General features: G+C 32.9%; 1 protein-coding gene across 1 annotated transcript in view; it reads right to left on the bottom strand.

Moving 5' to 3' along the window:
* Positions 1 to 20,731, bottom strand: part of PCLO (piccolo presynaptic cytomatrix protein) — a 304,144-nt gene that overhangs the window by 19,645 nt on the left and 263,768 nt on the right. The window contains exons 11-13 of the mRNA XM_054564343.1: positions 7,997 to 8,105; positions 7,375 to 7,442; positions 5,834 to 6,054 (exon numbers count right to left, since the gene is read on the bottom strand). Of these exons, the coding sequence (XP_054420318.1) occupies positions 5,834 to 6,054; positions 7,375 to 7,442; positions 7,997 to 8,105 (398 nt within the window). The remainder of the gene's footprint in view (positions 1 to 5,833; positions 6,055 to 7,374; positions 7,443 to 7,996; positions 8,106 to 20,731) is intronic.

The raw sequence follows: 20,731 nt of genomic DNA, 5'->3' as shown, positions 1-20,731 counted from the left end.
TTTAAGTTCTCATTTCCTTAATAAGTCCCTGATGTTAGTAAAGCCTTAAAAACAGGAAAGTGATCTGATAAACTGATGCACAATGCTGCATAAATGACTGATTGCTGAGTTGTTCCATTTTAATGGGATATTTGTAGAAAAGGAGAAATGATACTTTGACCCAGATCGAACAGCAGAATTTCAGGCAGTGTGGCACAATATAGGGAGATATTTACTGACATGGAGGCCAGCTTACTACAGGTAAGGCCCTAGTCTCTCTACAGGTACATATATAGGTCTTGTTTTAATAATTAACTGGAAAAGAAAAGATCCTTGATATACTTGTTCTGCCACCTTTTTCCTTTAGATTTTTATCTGAGAAACAAGAGCAACCAAAAGAAGACAGCATCATTCCAGGCCTTGTTCTGTGAAATGGAGGAAAAAAGCTAATGTGATCATTGGCAAAGTTATGGGATATGTCTTAAATTTTCTATGCCATATATCATTTATTGGTTCAGTTTGTTTATAAGAATGGTCATTTATTAACACAATCCATGCTCTGGCCTCAAAGAATGAAATTTTAGTTATTGAACAATTTTGTTTAATACTTTTTTTACTATTTAAATTTTAAGGAAAGAAAACTGAATCTAGAAAAGGACCACACAAGTTCTTGAAGCTACTGTATCTCAGTTAAAGACGGAGAGATTTCTAAAACCAGATCTTTGCATCTCAATGAGGAAAGTTGGGGAATAGCTGAGATAAAAAGTGAAAAGACAAAAGAAAAAGCAAAGTGTGATTGTGTGTAATCTATTTTGCTTTAATTTTTTTTTAAGTCATACTTATTTGGCAAGATCATGCAAACCTAATTACATTTACACAGAGGATAAACTTATGGACCATTTTTAGTTGCTTGGGGGTATGGCAGGGAACTCGTTAAGGACACAGAGGGATATTTTAAATTAGAGAAGGAGAAAGAGCTATATCTGCTGGACACCAGGCAAACTACCAACTGCAGGTAGTTACATGTCAGGATTAGAGCCAACTACATTTTATCCAGTGATGCCATATCTTTGTGAGACTGGTTTTTGATGATTTTGGTGATAAAAAGTGTACCGAAAGAAAATAAGCAAGATCAGCCTAGAATAGGAAATGAGAGTATTAATGTCCAATGTGATTCCATAGTTTGAATAGTTGTGCATTGCCTATCAGGTACACATATGCCACCGATATGTAATTTTAGTTATTAACAATGAAATGAATACATACTTTTCTTTTACTGCACATGTGTTTTTTGTTAATGGTTACTAAGATGTTAGGACATGAACACTGATTAAATTATTTAGCCCTAACTACTTAATAAATAAAACAATTTTAGGTATTTTGGGGGCATATAAGCACCACGGAAAAATTACAGAGAATGTTAAGTGTACCATGACCAGCAAAGTTTGTGAATGCAAAGACATATCATAAGAACATGTAAAAGTAATAAGCACTTTAATTGAATTACTTATTTATACCATGACTTGAAAGAAATTATTCAGACTTTAAAGATAAAGTTTGGTTAGAACTTCAGAGACAAAACAGTTCGAGGCAGCAAAATAAACATTCTGACGTCAAAAATTTATATTAAATTAGTTTAAACAAAATAATTTTAAAAAGTCTTATATACAGTGCTTATATAAACTTAATATGTATTTACTAATTTAAATTCATAGTTTACTTACATTTATTCAGAAACAATCATTTAAATTAGTGTATTATTAATTGATTAATAATTATGAATAATCATTTAAAATTTTTATGCCAAGTAAAATAAGCCAGGGGGTGAAAGACAAATACCGTATGATCTCACCTATAAGTGGGACCTAATCAACAAAACAAACAAGAAAAAGATAAACAGTAACATTGAAAGGAAAAACAGATCGACAGTAATGAGAGGTTGGGAGGGGGGTAACAGGGAAAAGGGGAAAGGGTCAAATCAAGGGACATGTATAAAAGACCCACAGACAAAGCCAAAGTGGGGAAAGACTGAGGGAGGGAGGTGGGGATGGGTGGGGCAGGGGAACGTGGTGGTGGGAAAATGGAGACAACTGTATTTGAACAATAAAAAAATAAAAGAAAAAAGAAAAAAAGAAAAATTTTAATAGTGTTCTAAATGTCTAAATGTACAATTATGCTAAATACAATTTAAATATTTTATTTCTAATAAATTTCATTATATTAATATATTGTAATTTAATATTTGGTCTCATACCTAATGAAATACAAAAGAGTTAAAACGAATTATATTATCTAAAGTACATATGATATTTGGAATATTATATTTCCTGACTCAGGGACATGTAAGCTTTCAACTATCACTTAATGTTTCTATAATTTCTCAATATAAAATTTTTAACATTGTAGGATTTAGAGAGCAAATAAAAGTATCACCTTTTATGCATACTACATGTTAATTGGTCAAGAAATACCATGAAATTATTTATTCATTCAGCAAAAATGTTTTGAGAAACTTTGTACCAGCTAAGATGGAGGATAAATGCCAAAACAAGATGAATAGTTCCTTTCTTCAAGAGTGTTAGAGTGTGGTGGCTATACACTTCAATTAATACTATATATGTATATAGTATTATATAGTATAAGTATATATACATATATATATGTATGTTTCAGAAATATTCAGATTTGATTATTGCTATTATTACTAATAGGAGTTAAGTAATCTCTATACCAACACTGTCCAGTGGAATATAATGTGAGCTAAATAGGTAATTTATATATTCTAGTAGTCACATTTAATGTATAAATGAGCTTGTAAAATTAATGTGTAATAATATATTTTATTTAATCCCAGTTGTTCAATATAGAATTATTAACAAGATAAATTACATTCTTTTTTTCATACTACATTATCAAAACATGTCTTGTAATTCACATTTACTGCATATCTCAATGAGGACTAGACACATTTCATGTGCTCAATTGCCACATGTGGCTAGCAGATGCTGTTATGAACAGTATAACTCTATAACTTTTTATTTTGGCAAAAATACTGTAAAAACTACATAGGTCACATTCTTGCCATAGAGAGTAATTACCACATATCATTAAAACCCATTAATACCATTTCCTTAATGTTTTTTCTCCAATACCTATTTCCATCTTCTAATCATTGCCCCCAAAGTTAACATATTACAAGAAATCAAGTTGCGTATACCCATATTATTACACCAGCATCACTGATGTTTTAATTTACAATATTTATTTATTTTGCTACTATTCTAGGCAAGTCACTCTATTATGGGTTTAGGGGGCTACAGAGAAACTAGGAAATGGTTCTTGGTTCTCAAGGAGCCCGCAGCCCAGTTGGGAGGATAAAATAAGTAAACAAGTAACTATAATCAAAATACAATTGTCTTAAGAGGTGCATAAAGCATGTGACACTTTGGAGGGAGGAAATAAGGAAAGAATGGTAACTCCTGACTTGAGAGAAGGATGAAAATATGGAAAGACTTCATGGAGAAAGGCTTCCTGTATTTTCATTTTTATTTTTGTTTAAAGCTTATCCCTGGCTCTTCATTTCCTGCAGATTGTGGTGTAAAGGCAGACATGGTGTATAATGTCCTCTCATTTACAAGCATCTAGACTCCTCCTTTGTCTCCTTACCTCATGTCTTTTGCACAGCCCTGTCTCAGGAATGCCATTTTCCATTTATGAGAGCTTTTTCATGTTGCACTCTGCTTGAAATGTTGACCCCTTTTTCACCTTGGAAGCACCAGCTTTCCTAACCTCACTCTCCTAAGGGTTTTCTTTATATTTCTAATGTCTTCCAACATTATACCTTCATTGAGTTTGTCATCTCATTCTTCATCTGTAATTAGATCAGCACTTCTCAGACTTCAGGGGGATTCACACTCACTCAGAGAACTTACTGAAACCCAGGCTGCTTTGTGCCATCCCCAGGGTTTCTGATTCAGAAAGCCCAGGGTGGGATCAAGCATTTGCATTTTTAACAAGTTCCCAGATGATGCTGATGCTGGGGGACTGGAAGCACACTTCTAGAACCACTAGTTTACAAAGTCTGCAGGGACAGGATTCTTTCCATCTTTGTATTTTGAATACCTAGTGTGACCCTTGACACTGAGGTGGTATCCAAAAATGTCTGTGGAAAGTAGGAATGAGTTGGAAACCACAATAAATAGCATATTTAGAAGCAAGGCTATTGTGAAGATCTTTTAACAGTATGATAATCTCCCAAGGAAAACCATGTGATCAGGTCCTTTTAGAATGAGCTGGATGGAGTTCTAGACAGAGGCGGGGCCAGCAATCCAGGTAGCGGGGATACCTTCTAAACAGGATAATGATCCAATCCAATCACTGTGTCACAGATTAGATAGGTGGAGGATAGTTTAGGAAGAAGAGAGACTGGTGAGAGGAATTACCTTTGTGAATGCAATAAATAATGCTCGAAACAAAAGTAATGCTTTGCTAAAGGAAATTGGTGAGTGCAAAGAAGAGAGAAAGTTACTAGAGACTTACTAGGAAATTAGAATTCATAAGATTAGAATTCAGGAACTCATTAAACGATATGAATGGAAGAGAAAGTAAGAGGCAATGGTGCTCTTCGTGAGAGGATGGTGACGTCAACTGCTGAAATAAAAAATATCCGGATGACAGACTTCTAGAACTACAATGTGCTTGCTTTGGAAACTGTTAGCAGAGTTTGCCATTTCTTTAGGTTTTCTACATGGAGATATTGAAAAAGAAATCATCTGCTACATGGAGATACTGAGAAAAGAAACATCAGTCTGTAATTCAAGAGTCAGAGAGCCTCCATGAGGCAATCCTCCATAATTAGCACATAATTGCATTTTGTAAAATATAGTTTTGTTAAAATTTACTTTGAAATTGAATCCCTGAATTAAGAGTTCATGAAGCCTTGCTACATTTAGTTGGGAGTAAGTCATTTTATGAGGCAATGATTCAAATCATTCTACCTTACTTATTGGCTTCTGAATAGAAGGAATTTTTGGTGACATATGCCGTGTTTTTATACTTAGAAAAACAATCTTTTTATTCTACAGTCAAGTCAGTTTAACCAAGAATAACCTCTCCCTCTCATATATGTCAGCACATAAAGGAAAACCTTTACGCATGTTTAACCAAACAAAAATTTTCCGATATATTTATTGACCATGAAGAGAGTTTCTTTATTAACAATCAAATTGAGGGAAAAATTATAAACTGTCTACATTTTCCTCTGCTTTTATAAGGTTAAACAATTAATTCTATGTTTTAAAAAAATTCTCCCGTAACTTTGAAATAACAGTGTTAGAAACAGTTGTTTCAAATAAAGATTTGGATCAGGAAAAAAAATTATTAGTATGGAATTAGGGATAAAATTTAAAATGGCAATACTATAGTACTCTTTTTCCTTGTTATTATTCTAAATTCTCTCTATCTGTATCCTTTTTAACTTTAAGTTACAAAATCTAATGTAATATATAGCTTGTGTTTCTAAAAAGATGCAAAGCTAGTATTTGATATACAAAAAGGCTGAGATTTATGCAACAGGAAGAATGAAAAAGTAACAAGGAAATGAGAAACATCAGACATAGTTTTCAAGTTCCTCATAATAATAACTGCTAAAATACTTTAAGGTAAGAAATACTTCATCTTAATATATCATGAAACAATTACATATTCAGAAATAGAAAACATTTTTTTGTTTAAGTAGAAAATTAGGAAATGTGAAAAAATAAGAGCACCTTAGAAAATGATACTGTATTTCCTATCTCCTAGCCTAAAAAAGGGACTAGAAAGTAACTCAATGGTCACATGGAGCATGTCTCACCTTGCTGCTGCTGCTGCTGTGTTTCTTTTTGCTCACTGAGGGTGACCCTGGTTGCCCAGGGCTGGGGACGGAGCTGGATCCTGCTGATGCAGGACCTGAATGCACGTGGGACCCTTTTTCAACGACGGAGGACAGGACCAGCGGCGACTGCTGCAGCGAAACCTTCTGGAGCTCTGCTGCCAGTTGCTTAGGATCAACCCCTGGGGATTTTGCTTTATCGACTACAACAAAATAAAAGGCTTTTACACATTCCTCAATTTCATAGGTACTTAATACCATGGAACTTTTCTGAGTTCCAGATGACAAAGTCAAAATTAGACAAGCTAAATTTTAAAAAATAAACATAATGTGTCTTTATGTATCTATTTCTAAAGAAGTCTGGAAGGCTCAAGGAAAAGGATTCTGAGTTACAGAGGGAAACTCTGGTTCCTTTTACATCTTCAGAAAAATGCTTTTAATGTTTTATATAGAAAATTGTATAAAGATAAAATATTTTATTTTATTCACAGGAATTTAATTTGTATGACGAGCTATTTTTTTCCTCCAAATCTTAAATATCTTTCTCTCAGGGGGGAATTTCAAAGAGTATATTTGCATTTACGGATGTATGAAAGATTCTATAGGCCTTGGTCTGTTCTATTTAGTGTAGTGACCCAGACTCTTAGGATGCTGACTGTGGCATAGGAAGCAGTCAATGCATATTAGTTAAACAAGAGAATAAATGATATTTTTAATCTTACAATTGATTTAAACTTATAGAGTCTATTTGTTAACTAAGAAAGAGTTAAATCTCTGCAAAATATACTTATAAAATTACATGCTGATTTTCATTTATTATAAAAAGGCAATCAAAAAGTTCAGGAGTAGGTGTTCCAAAACCCAGTTACAGTAAAAAGGAATCAAGTATCATTTAAAAATTATATAAGACCAAAAATAAATGGCTCCTTAGATTACTTTGATGGGATGAATTAAATGTGTATTCACATAGCAAGAATTTCATACAAATTTCTTTAATGGGTCTAACATGCAAATGTGTTTCCCTAAAATGATAAAAACATTGTTGCAATGCTTTTGATTTTGTTTACAATGACAGAAATATATAAATATCTATTAGCCTATTGCTTTATTTTTACCTATATCTATGTTTATGTCTATATGTTCATTTACAGGTACATCTGCCTCGATAATTACAGATGGTTCTCGACTTTTGATAGTTTGAATGAACAATTTTTCAACTTTATAATGGTGTAAAAGTGATACACATAATAAAATACATGAGATATTCAACAACTTATTATAAAATAGGCTTTGATTTAGATGATTTTGCCTAACTGTAGGCTAATGTAAGTGTTCTGAGCACATTTATGGTAGGCTAGTCTGGGCTATGATGTTTGGTAAGTTAGGTGTATTAAATGCATTTTTGACTTAATGATATTTTCAGCTTCTGATGGGTTTAGTGGGGCATAACCCTATTGTAAGTAGAGAAGCATTTGTACGTCCACATTTTTACTCACAGTTGAAAGCAGATTTCTTTCACCTACCAGATTTTGGTGGTTCATGCAGTTCTAGATGTTGGGGATTTTCAGAATCTGATAGCATATTGAGGTCCCTAAAAATTAAAACAAAAAGAAAATTAAGAAAGAACTGAGGAAGCCTGAAACAAAAGGCCCCTTTCCCCAAATTCTCTGAATACTTTTTTCAGTAGGTAAATGAGAAGTGGTTAATGATATAAAGCAATTGCAAAGCATGCTCACCCTTCTAACCAAATATATTTTTGCAATGCTGTTAAAAGTCAGCTGATAAAAATGATTATTTAAGGTGAAATCTTTAGGGATTAAATGTAAATTTATTTTGAAATACTATACACATCCATGAAATCTAAATGGTTTAAGTTTTCACTTAAATGAAGCATGTTTCAATAAAAGCATGAAAGGAGAAAGCTATTAACATCAATCAGAGACAAAATCAGCTGAATTCTTTCTATGCTTTAGACTTTGACTCTGAACACCGAAAATCTAAAAAAGAAAAACAAAACTTGTATTCACTTTATTTTCTAATTACAGAAAATCTTGCTGACTGGCAAAGGTTCCACCTTAACAATTTTAAATTAAAAGAGCCATGAATAGCCAAAAAATGGAAACAAAAAGATGGGGAAAAACTCACAGTCTTACACATATTTCTGCTTCCCCACTTTGCTGACTAATGATACTCTGCACTTCTTCATACGTTTTAGAAGTTAAAGGAATTCCATTCCATTCCAATACTTGCATCCCTAAAAAGACAAATTCAAGTATAACATAAAAAATGTGTTCTGTTTCTAGTGTGGGTCCATAGGGCAAAGAAGACATTGCCTTGCATTGACAAACCAACTCAGCACACCATTTCAGAGAACATTAGTACAAAGTTCTCCAGAACGTTAATACCAAAACCACTTGTAGTTTGATTTCATTAACTTACCTGAACACACAAAGTGTATCTAATACAGCATGCAAAATGTTGCTTTTGAAAATCTATTAAATATTATCAGACACATGCATTTTGTTCACACTGCTATAAAGAAAACATTATTTAATGTATGTTACTTAGACCAATTTTGTTTTGTATAAAACATAATTACCACCACCCACGTAATTTTTTTCATGGAAACAAGCAACTCGGAGAGTATAAACTTCCATGTTCTAGTGTGGAATGGGTTGTAGAAGAAAATCATTAGAATTTTGTTGTGGAGATTCACTTAAGAAATTGTTATACCTTCACCTTGGCTAAGATAAATCAGTTTCTACATTGTGTCTTTTCTTCACTGCCTGCAATACACTCCTGACTAGAAGAAGCAGAGCGTGGTTTCATGGATGTGTGTGTGGTCTGTGCAGTAGTACAAGGCCCTCTGCTTAGAAGTTCCTATGCTTGGTTTCATGCTTTGCTGTTATCACCTAGAAATTCTTAATAATATGTGAACAAAGAGCTCTACATTTTTATTTTGCGCTGTGTCCTGTAAATTAGGTTGTTGGACTAGTTACAGGGCTTTTCATGTTTCTATTTTATCTAAAAAGATAATTTTAATATAAAAAGGTAGTATCATTTAATATTTCAACATTTTATGTATAATTTCTTTGGTCCATTTTGTATGTGCTGTCAAAATATTTAGGTACAAATACTTGGCACAAATCAGATGGCCCAAATATGTGGCTCTGTTGCCTGGCTGTAGATCAGATAAAACTGCCCAAAGTTATTGTGCCCAAATATTTGTGAATGCTGCTAGCTTTACCTTAGAAAAATACCTGTATGCCATATTAGGCGATAATTACATAAAAAAGATACTTGTTGGAAAAATTATGTTTTCAATGAGCTTCACAGATGTCTATGTGAAACTACCTACTGCTCAACATTGGTTTTCATGGGAAATTCTAAACATCGCATGATTGAATCTTTAAAAGTTTTAGTGATTTAATACACATTGATAGCATATTACCAGTTGCAAGCTAGTGAAATAACAAAAGTCCATGAAAATGCCCACAATAACACAAACAAGAACGACTTTCCCATAACTTACTCCAGAAAAACTTTATCTTCACGTGGGCCTTAGGTTTATTTCAACAATCCCAGGCTGTTGTACATATAAAATGAGAAAATTACATAAAAGACAGTGGTGATACCACTAAAGAAAATTTTAGTACTAAAAGAGGAAAAAATGTAAAGGAAATACATTTTTTTCCTTTAGTCAGGAGGAAGAGTACATTTATGAGCAGATGATTTTCAATGGAAACAAATTAATGGTTTATAATCTAGAAATTACATTGTTACTTTCTGCAGGAGCATATTCTATGAAAAAAATATAACTGCATAATCTTCTTGCTACTTCCGTTGGATTTACCTGTTTCTTCCTCACATCTCAAAATAACAGGGCAAATTTACAAAACATAATTACCCAGTGAAATGAAAAATGCTTCTAGTCATAAAAAGGAAAACTATTTAGAAACATTAATAATATTGCTGAACAAAATATACCAAAAACTAGCATTACACCAACATAATTTACCTGAGATCATGAACTACATGATCTGCTCTGTCCCACGATATACCTGCTAACCTTTTCCATTCACTCAGTTTCCCACCAGAGTTGGTGCAATACTATAGTTCAAAAGAGTTTCCAGTTCTTTTGCCCATTTATTCTTGGTTCCAACGGTGAGTGAGCATCAGATTAAACAGGGACTGTGACTACTCGGACATAGTTATTTAGTAAGATCTCCCCTTTACGTTGCCTCTTCAAATTCCTACGAATCCTTCAAGAACTACACTAAAATAACCAAGTGGATATTCAAATAACTCCTTATTAATTCATTAGATGGTTTTAATAGTTTTGAGAATTAGCATCTTGTGACTTCAAATACAATATTTTGGAAAAATATGTTAATTTTAAAATTCTATAACCTATTTCAAAATACATGCAAAAATTTGTTGAAAATGATACTACTACATGGAAGTTCACTACAACAGTATTTTACCATTTAATTTACTTGAATGTAAGCATATTCAAACTTCAGATAACATTTTACTCTGCCTTCAAGAAATAATTCATGGGAGATAGTGTACCCATAAATTATTAAATCTATTATTTAGTTATGGGCAAATATTTACATTTTTATACTTAAATTATAGCAACATGTATGTTTACCAATTGCTCAAGTTTGAGACTGTACAGATGACTCATCAATTACATGCATAGAAAGTGCCTATTCTAATTGTTTCTATTAGGATATCTAAGAAAATCTAAATTTTCACTAAACATGCAACGGTGATGATAGGACGTGGTGCTCAAAATCATACTTAATGTGTTATCAAAATTTAAAATTATAATAATCAGCTAATATTTGAATTATAAAAATCACTAGAATAAGACAGTCTCAAATGTGTTTTCATAACTTCTGAAATTACTTAGTTTTATATGGTCCTCAAACTGGCAAGAGCTATTCTTATCTTTATAATACAAATTTTCATTTATGTTATTTCTTTGTCTATACTTAATATTTAACATCACTTCAAAAACATCTATGGATTAAAATTATTAACAGTCAAAGCCATAGGTTACCATACATCCTACCATATATTACATAAAAGCTCATGTCTTTTAATCCACCAATATTTTTTCAGTACTTAGCATGTGACAGGCAATACACAATTCACCACTTCTTAAAATGATCACCCTTATGCTGTATATGCCACTATTTAACACTGTCATATATGTTAATAAAATATACTAGAAAAAAACAGAAATATCTTGGCAGTGAGTAAAATGATGCGGGAGAAAATTCAAAAAATATTGTAAATATATGAAGAACAGCTCAGACTCAGTAGTGATTAGAAAGTACATGCTAAAGCAGTAATGACACGTTACTTAACTCTCATCATCTTGCAAAATTATGAAAGCGAAAAAATGCCATGTGACCACAATGTGGGATTACAGGGCTTTCACTTCAGGAAAGACTATACTTGCATATTTGCTAGGTGGTTTTTCAGGTATATCCCCACTCCATGATGTGAGAAGACTCTATCAGAATGAAAAATGAAACAACTGTTTATTTATAATGTATAAACATGTAATTATTATTTTAATGGAAATGTAGGAAAGCACAAGCTTTCTGGAGGGGCAATGTGGCAGAACATCGTTAAATTGAGCACATGTAAACCCTCTGACCCAGAAATCTCCTTGAGTATCTCTTTGTGGGGAGGTGGCAGGATCATGAGATATGGACAATGAGAGTATAGTGAATGCTCACAGTGAAAACACTGCACAGAGTTTGGGATACAGACCATACCAGGCACTGACACCAAGTGAATCCATCTTAAAAACCATTTGCTGAGTAAAAACAAGTGAGAAACAGGATCTGATCCATATGGCAATGACAGTTACGCATGTGAAAGTGGTATCGACACAAGTTAACATTATACATTTTACAAATAAATAAGATCACATAAATTATAATCACTGTTTATGGAAGGAAGAAGGGAATGGCAAAAGAAAAAAGGATGAAAAAGAATGCGTTCATAAGTAACTGAATACACAAACACACACACACACACACACACACACACAGGAGGAGACCTTACATGAACCAATGGGACTGGTGGGCTATGAAATGAGAATCTGATGCAGCTGGGGTAAAAACAAACAAACAATAAACCAATTAAAAATACAGGTACATATTGTTTTATAATTTCTCGTTTTAAACATTTTCCCCACTGATATTAATCATGACTATAGATTAATTTACTAAGTTTGAACATCCACTCTCAAGAGTCCTTTATAAACTAGCAGCAGCAGGAAAAAATTCAGCTAAACTGGTCTTCTGTCCCGGTTTCCTCGACAGCAAACAACTCCTGCAGATGAGTTGCAGGAGTCCAATACGTTGTCCACATCAGTTACATTAATTACTCATCCATTGTCAAGTTAGGCAGTGTTAATATAAGAGAATTAAATACATAGATGAAGGGGTTTTATTTTTTTAATTTAAATCAATATTTTACAATTTTAACTTATATATACATTAATATTAAAGAAATGTGGAAGAAAGGAAAGAAGGAAAGGGAGAAAAAAGAATGGAAGGTGAGAATCTTTGATAAAAGACAAAGATAATATAATAAGACATGCAAAACCCAGATGTATTTTTCCAAAGAATCTCATGAACAAGTATAAAATCTTAAAGTTGGAAAGTTTCTGTTGAACAGCAAATCTCGTAATATTGTCATTTTTGTCACTGTCATTACTATTGCTATTCTTTTTATTTTTGGAACCCATAGTTCAAACAAAATAAAACAGAGCCTCAGTATTCAACACGTATAAAAATGGAGCTACTTTCGTTGAAGCAGGCTCCTTGTACCTGCTTTCCTCTTCCTTATTCCCCAGTCCCCACTCTATAGGTACCCCAAGACACTTGCAGGGAATCCTGTTTCCCCAGTGTACCTTAATAAACTATGAATTTAAAATGACCTCACCATCTTTCATTAACTTAGGGCACTGTCTCTAGAGATACATTGGAAGGAAGATAATCTGAATTTCATTTTATTGAAAATGGTGTCTGGATTACTAAAAAAGACCAGAATAATATATTATAGTTTTTCTTTTAATCCAATAATTCTAATAATGCTTTTAAATACAACAGTATGTGTTGTGTGTCTGTGTGTCTAATATTTATCATTAAACAACTAACAATTAAAGTCTGCCCATCTTTTAATAAAGGCCATATGTACTACTTTCAAGATAAATATTTTATCTATCAGAAATATGTTTTATAAACCAAAGTGCTGCTGACAGTTGACTGTTAATACTTTCTTTTCTTCATAATCAAATTTTGTTTACATTTAGCTTTGTTATTTACTAGCTGTCGTGACTTTCAACAAATTGGTTTATCTACCATCCTTGGCTTCCTCAAGGGAGATTGTACTTGCTAGAACACTGTTTTGGTTTATTTATACTTTATGATGTGGAGAATACTATGACTATGACAGAAGGAAAAACACAACGTTTGTTTATAATTAATAAAAATGCAATTTTTAAGCTGCAGGTTTATATGAGGAATTTAACAAATATTGTAGAATCCTGAGATTTCCATTTGCTTTTTAATTATTTTCCTAATCTACAACTTTTATTTTCATATACACTAAAACTCTCTAGCATAGGAATCATGTCATCTAATTTTTCTTTCTTTGCATCCACCACATTTCTTCTCACTGTCCTCAGTGGTAGCTGTTCAGGCTCTCCTGGCTGGTCTTGGCTCCCAGGACCCCTACGGCATTGCCCTACCTAGTCGATCTACTCTGGGCATGGCTACATTTGTTTCTGGATTGGTTAACTCATGGGTTGGAGCATCCAGTCTGTAGTCTGAATCTAAATTTGGTTTAAATGTACATGCTATGCAGTCCAAGTACCTAGTGCAACTGCTATTTAAACTGGAAGTTGATTTCAGTTTAAACACCAAAATTTTAAATGCATTAAATATATTAATACATTTAAAATTAATAATTAAAGTTAAATTTAATTTAATTTAAATAATTAAAATTAAGTGCATTAAAATGTACATTTAAAAAGTTGATAGATCACAAATTATTTTCTTTATAGTATAAATATAATAGAATTAAACTCAGAATTTTAATGTAAATGTTAAACATTTATATTCTTTCAAGTTTCAGTACTATGCAACACACACACACTATTCAACATATAAGGTTTGGGGGCAATTTTCTAGACCTTTGCTTTAAGCTCTTATACATTTGATATTGAGCTCAAAATAAATAGATTATTAAGCAAAGCTATATACTATTATAATACACTCTATTTTCATCCTTATGCAGGCAATTGATAAGACTATTGATTCAGCTTAGGTATATTTTTAAATAGCTCAGAATTAGAGAAGTAGTGTTCTATATTGACTCATTAATTTGGGGTGTGATCTTGAGCAATTTATTTTCCATGTTTCTTCTTTCACTCACACTTTTTGTGAAGAATAAGGAATTTAAAATCAACAAAGGATAGTTGACATATATAAATTCTCAAAGGAAATTCACTTGCATATTAAGAATTCTCACAACATTATAAACTGAAAAATATCTAAGATCTAACAAAGACTGCAGTTGAACTGTCAGAGCTTATCCATACTTCTTTTCTGAGTACATTGAAAGCATTTGGAATCAAGGACTTTTATACCAGATCTAAAATAGATTTAGCATGAATTATAAAAAATAATAATTGTAGAGAAAATCAATTATCACATCTTATAATGGTCATAATAAAAAGGTCATTGAAGAAAGATTATATGAATCAAACTAGGTTTTAAAAGCACAACACAACATTTTATAAACTTGTTCTAAGAAATATCCTCATAGATGCTCTAGTTTTAGTCTTTTATACAATATATTAGAAAACTGAAACATGAGGTAACATGAACTTTTCTAACATCACACAGTTAGTTAATGGTAGTGCAGAAGTATGAACCCTGTCTCTAAGGCCAATGCTAGTTAGTACTGGTTAATAGGAAAACTCATTCAATATATGCCAATTAAGCCCAATTAACCCACATTCCAGACCACCTGAATATAAACAGTGACCAAATGTGTAAAAGATAGCACCAAAAACACATATATTATTTATAATACCATTTTAATTACAACAAGGAAAGATAATTTAGAAATTGTATTATCTATATGTATATTACTTGAAGATTTGGGCTTGCAAAAATAGAAGACATTATTGAACAAACAGAAGGTTACTCTGGATTTACCATTTTATGGTGGGTAAATAATGACAATTAGGAATGAAAACAAGCTAATCAGTTTTCTCATCTTGTTTCTCTACTCCATTCTAGAAAAGGAGTCAGTCAGTATCACATTTCTATAGGCACATTGAGGGGAAATTAACCTGAGCCCTGCTGGAAGAGAACATAAGGTAGGAAGAAATGGCTCCATGTTATAAGTGATCAGGGAAATGCAAATCCAAACCATAATGATATATAATTTTATACCTGTTGGGATGACTATTGTCAGAAACACAGAAGATAATAAGTGTTATTAAGGAGGTATAGAAATTGGAACCCTTGTATTCTTTTTGTTAGAATGCAAAATGATGCAGCCATTATGGAAAATTGTATGAAGTTTCCTAAAAATTAAAAATTGAAGCACCACATTATCTAACAATTCCATTTCAGTGTATTTATCACCCAAAAATTGAAATCAGGAACTTGAAGAGATAGTAGCACACCCATGTTCATTGTAGTGCTAAACACAACAGCCAAATGTGGAAATAAATTAAATATCAATTGACAGATGAATAGACAAAGCAAATACAGTTTATACATACAATTAAATATTATTCAGCCTTTAAAAAGGAGGAACTCTTATAAAAGCATGTGAATGAACCTTAAGGACTTTGTGCTAAGAGAAGTAATCCAGTCATAGAATGACAAATACTGCATAATTCCAGGTATGTGAGGTATCTTAAATAGTCAAACTCGAAGCAAACAATAGAATGGTGGTTGCCAGGAATGTGAGAGGGGGAAATAGTTTCTAATTAATTTCTGTTATGTACAAAATTTCTGTTATGCAAAGCATATATGTTTTAGATATCTGATATACAACTTTATGTCTGTAGGTAACATGGTATTATACACTTAAAAGTCTCTAAAGATTTTGAGAGCTCATGTTTATAGTACTAATTACAATGAAAAAAAGTAAAGAAAGAAAAGAAAAGAATGTAGGATAAATTGGAAGAAAAAGAGATGGAGAGTTAGTTCTAGAGCGGTGCCAGCCCCCAGCATGGTGGTGGGATATTGCAAAGGTGGTAGAGAGCAGCATCCTGCTTGCTCGTATAGTTCAGAGAAGATGGAATTACCTCAAAGAAAAAGTTGTGTGGTGCCACTAGAAAAGATGACACTAGGTTCTGTGGCTTTGAACCAAGGCAGAACTACTCTCATTAAAACTTGGTCACAGTTAAGGGAGCCACCCACTCTCAATAATTGTGCTGTCTGGGGAATCGCTCTCTCAGCGGTGTGGATCAAGATACAGGGACCAACCCCAGCGTTCTTGAATGTGTAAGACCCTCACTGGGAATTTTCCCAGAGTGTGTGGGGCAGGAAACATCAAATAATGAATGTGATTTAATTTCTCACCAGTATGTGAAAGGGAGGCTGGAACTAATTATATTTGAGTGACAGAAAAAAAAGTAATGTATTTTGTCCTCCAATATGGCTTTTGCAAAGTCACGCTTTTGAACAGTTAGGGTAAATAGGGGAATATAATTAGCCATGATTTGTGGCTGAACTTGAGAAGGGTCATCAAGATAGGATTCTGTTTGTAATCACTGTGACCACTAAAATAATCTAGTAACCAGTTCAAAAATTCCTGGAAGGATTGGTATGAAAAGTCACTCTATGGATATAGCTTATGATGTTTAAAATTAGATATGCTATTTGAAACAGACTAAAACAGAATATGCTAAATGAGACAGGCGAAGGGGTATGGGTGGATCAGTAAAATTTTATTGATCCCAAGAAAATAATATAATGAAGTTCTCTAATGATACATATATAATATAATCATCTCATTCAAAGTAGATTGCAGTTTATAAATTTATATGGCTTTCTTACTTTAATTCCCCAATCTATTTTGTTAAAATACTCAGAATGAATATTTTCTTTTGACTTTCCATTTAAATGATATTAACAGGTTAATACCATCAAGTCTGAAGAATACCATGAGTAGCTAACAGCAACAGACTAATCCAATGTTGCTTTCAGTATCCTATAGAGATTCATAGTTAATTGAATGGGCATATGAAGCCAGAGTAAATGACAGTGTGCATACGAAATGTTTGCCTTAAATGTTGCTCCTCTGCTTTAAGTGCCCCCAGTGAACCATTAAGTATTTTAACTCTAATTATGTTCTTAACCTTTTCTGATATTCATGCATTCCGAACTGTTCCCCTTTTACTGTTATTTAAGTGGATCACACTACTCAGACAATACATTTTAACCTAAAATTTCATCACTTTATACTAGGAAAATAGTTTCCTAATAAATACAGGAACCATCTGAACTAATGGCGAAATCATCATCATCATTATCATCATTTCCATTGAGTGTATATATAAGGACAATATAAATTTCGTTTCATACGATTACCTGGCAGATTAAATGTGCTGAACTTTGCCTTGATTACTGAGGTGTAACTTTAAATCATGTGTAAAATTGGACAAAAATGTTTTATTTCTGAAAAGGAAAGCTATAAAATCTCCCAATCAAAATTTAAGAGCAAAAGTAAAATTCAAATATATTCATCTATAATGTAAGAAAATAAAATGTTTATCGTTACAAAGAAGGGAAATTTTTCATCATAACTCAAGAGGTGATCACTAGAAATACTACAACTTGGTCAACTGCTCTGCATAAAATGTTTTATATTTCGCTTATTTTTGAGTCAAAGGCACAATATAATTATTACAGATGTTTAGTCAATATTAAAAGGGTAAATTTCTAATGCATAAATTCTTTTGTCATTGGAATTGTCAATCAATACAAATACAGAGATGTCATTTCATATAAAAAACTCAATAACCATTTTATAATTCTGAGAGAATATATAAAATGTATTATAAAATAATTTTTTAAAGAAATAACATGAGTTATGTGTTAAATTACTTCATAAAAATGTCAATATTCTTTTTTTACATCATAAAGAAGAATTAGCAAATAGTTCACTTTGCTTATTCAGTGTTCAGTAAACAATAAATGTCGTTTGATAGTAGAATTCCACTCAAATGTTCTCAATCATTTTTAATTAATAGAATTCAATTTAAATGTATATTATTGTCTAAGAAGAAAATGTCTGCCAACTGATAGTATAATGATTTTACCTTCACTTCTTTAAAATTCATGTAGAGAAATTATTTCCTTTACCTGATAAGCAAACATTATTATGATCATAAAAATGGCATTACATTCCAGTCGGATTATAAAGGGCTTTCATATGTATACCACCTGAATATAAGTTCTTTTGACTAAAGGGAATAAAATTAGACCCATTTTACCTGTGCCAATAGTATCAATATAGGACCTTTTTAAAGAAGTTATTTTGCACACTTTTTTTGCATTTGATCTTTTCAGCAATCCAGTAAAATAAGTAGGGTAAGTGGAACTATTCCAATTCTTTTTTCAGATGTGAAATCTCAGTTTTAGAAGTTATATTAGTGGTAGTTCAAAAAGCTAGGTATCCCGATTCCTCATCTAAGTTCAGGAATATTGGCATTTTAAGGACTTTTTTTATGTTTAAGATACATAGACTATCAAAACCAAAGGGGAAGGACTGAGGGAGGGAGAGCGGGGAGGGGGCAAGGGAAAGTGGTGGGGGATTGGCAGAGACAAATGTATTTGAAAAAATTAATTAATTAATTAAATTTTAAAAAAGATACCTACACTATCTACTAATGAAAATTTTGGCTAATTTTATAGCTAATACCTTCAATTTAAGTGTATAATCATCACAAACACGTGTATTTAATTATGAAAAAATTAACTACATCAAGTCCACAAATGTTCAGTCAGTGTGTATCAAAGAGAGGACTAGATTCTGGGTTACATATTGTATCACATTATTTATGACATGATTTCTCCTACTGAGTAGAACCATCATGAACAAGTGCTCACACAAGGCAAAGATGATCCCAATTCCAGCATAAGAGAGAACCCCAGTGAGGATGGTGGGTAGAGAGCTAAGAAATGGGAGTGGGAATGGATAAAGACGAGTTGAATGAGTTGGTGTATGCGCAAAAGGCCTGGTAGATCACACTGAACTTGGGCTTAATTAATTTGGTAATATAAGACATAAGAGGGAAGGTTACAATAATCAAATTGTTATTTTAATGACATTCTGTGGTTTGAAGAGGGTATATGCCTTTTCTCCCCTTGTCACTCCCACTTTCAGAAAGTTAGTGTCTTTTTCATGTTTTACTTTGTAGTTTTGTTACTTTATGTAAGGATTTAAATTATTTTTTAAATGGTGGAGTGCCTTTGCCTACTAAATTTGAATACTATGTATCAAAACAAATAAATGAACATATTAAGGTCATTTCCACTGAGCTAAAGTGTAATGCACGTTGTATTGCATGGCATTTATAAATGTATGAGACACAATAATCTGTCACCACATCCCCTGTTCTCACATTGGTCTGAGCAGCCACATTTCATGCTTGGGTTACTACTATAGCTTCCTAACTGTTCTCCTTCCTTCTACCCTGTACCCACCTCCCCTCAAACAATTCCCGTTACAGTAGTCAGAGTGTTCCTGTTCAAACGTCCCTCAGCCTGTGTCAGCCCAATACATTCTTATCTCACATTAGCAGAAGCAGACATCCTTACAATGTCCTACAATATTCTACCTTTGTTACTTCTGACTCAAATTCCTGCTGTCTTTTCTCTCACTCACTCACTCAGTGGCAGCCACACCTGCCTCCTTGCTCCTTGCTGCCTTAACTGTTCCTCGCACACACTGGGCATGCTCCTGCTCTAGGCCGTAGCTCTTTTCACTCCTCTACCTTTAATACAGATAACTCCTGGCTTGCTCCTTCCCTTCCTTGGGGGTTTTGCTCAATTTTGCCTTCTTGGTGAGGCCTCTCCTGGCCCCCGCACCTAAAACTGCAACCCTGCCCTCCTACAGGTCACGTCCACCCTCATTGTTATATTTTGCACCTTAGCACATATTACCACTTAATAGCTGATATTTATAAATAACTTTGTTATCTTCTGCTTCACCTACTAGAATATTTGGTCTATGCTTTCTTTATTTATGTCCTCTGTCCCCACAGAGCCCAGTGAGATTGCTCTATACAGCATGCACTAAAAATAAGTTACTGAAATAAATGGATCAGCAATGGTACTCAGTAAATTCAAGTGTGACAACCGGCAGTGATACAAATCTAAGAAAAAGTAGAGAGTAAAAGAAAACAAAAGTAGATTGAGGTAAAATTTAAAATAAATATTATTTTTATTCACACTCGCTGTGTGACATCTATAAGGAAAAGTCTTTAATCTGAACTTGTGGAGTGCTGAAGTAAAAACCTGCGTTTCCACAGGATATTCTTTCTGCTTTAGCACTCATCACTATATCTGGACATAATAGTACTCCATAACTATGTTTAACTAACTTAAAAATTAGCAAATTGAATAAATGAAAATCTGGAAAGACCTGATTTAGTTTCTGCACAGTTCATTTCTCTGGGGACCTTGCAGTCTGCTCTTGGAAATACCTGAAAGTTACCTGGAATACTTTGGCCTTGGAAGAAGGATATCTGTAAGCCCCATTAGTTATAGTTCTGGTTGTAATGTATGTAGAATCAACCAGTGTAGTCTGCATGTCTAT

The sequence above is a fragment of the Pteronotus mesoamericanus genome, unplaced genomic scaffold (genome assembly GCF_021234165.1).
Source record: "Pteronotus mesoamericanus isolate MK-2021 breed Mesoamerican mustached bat unplaced genomic scaffold, CSHL_Meso_final scaffold_85, whole genome shotgun sequence".
NCBI lineage: Eukaryota > Metazoa > Chordata > Mammalia > Chiroptera > Mormoopidae > Pteronotus > Pteronotus mesoamericanus.
This window is presented reverse-complemented; position numbering and strand designations above follow the sequence as displayed.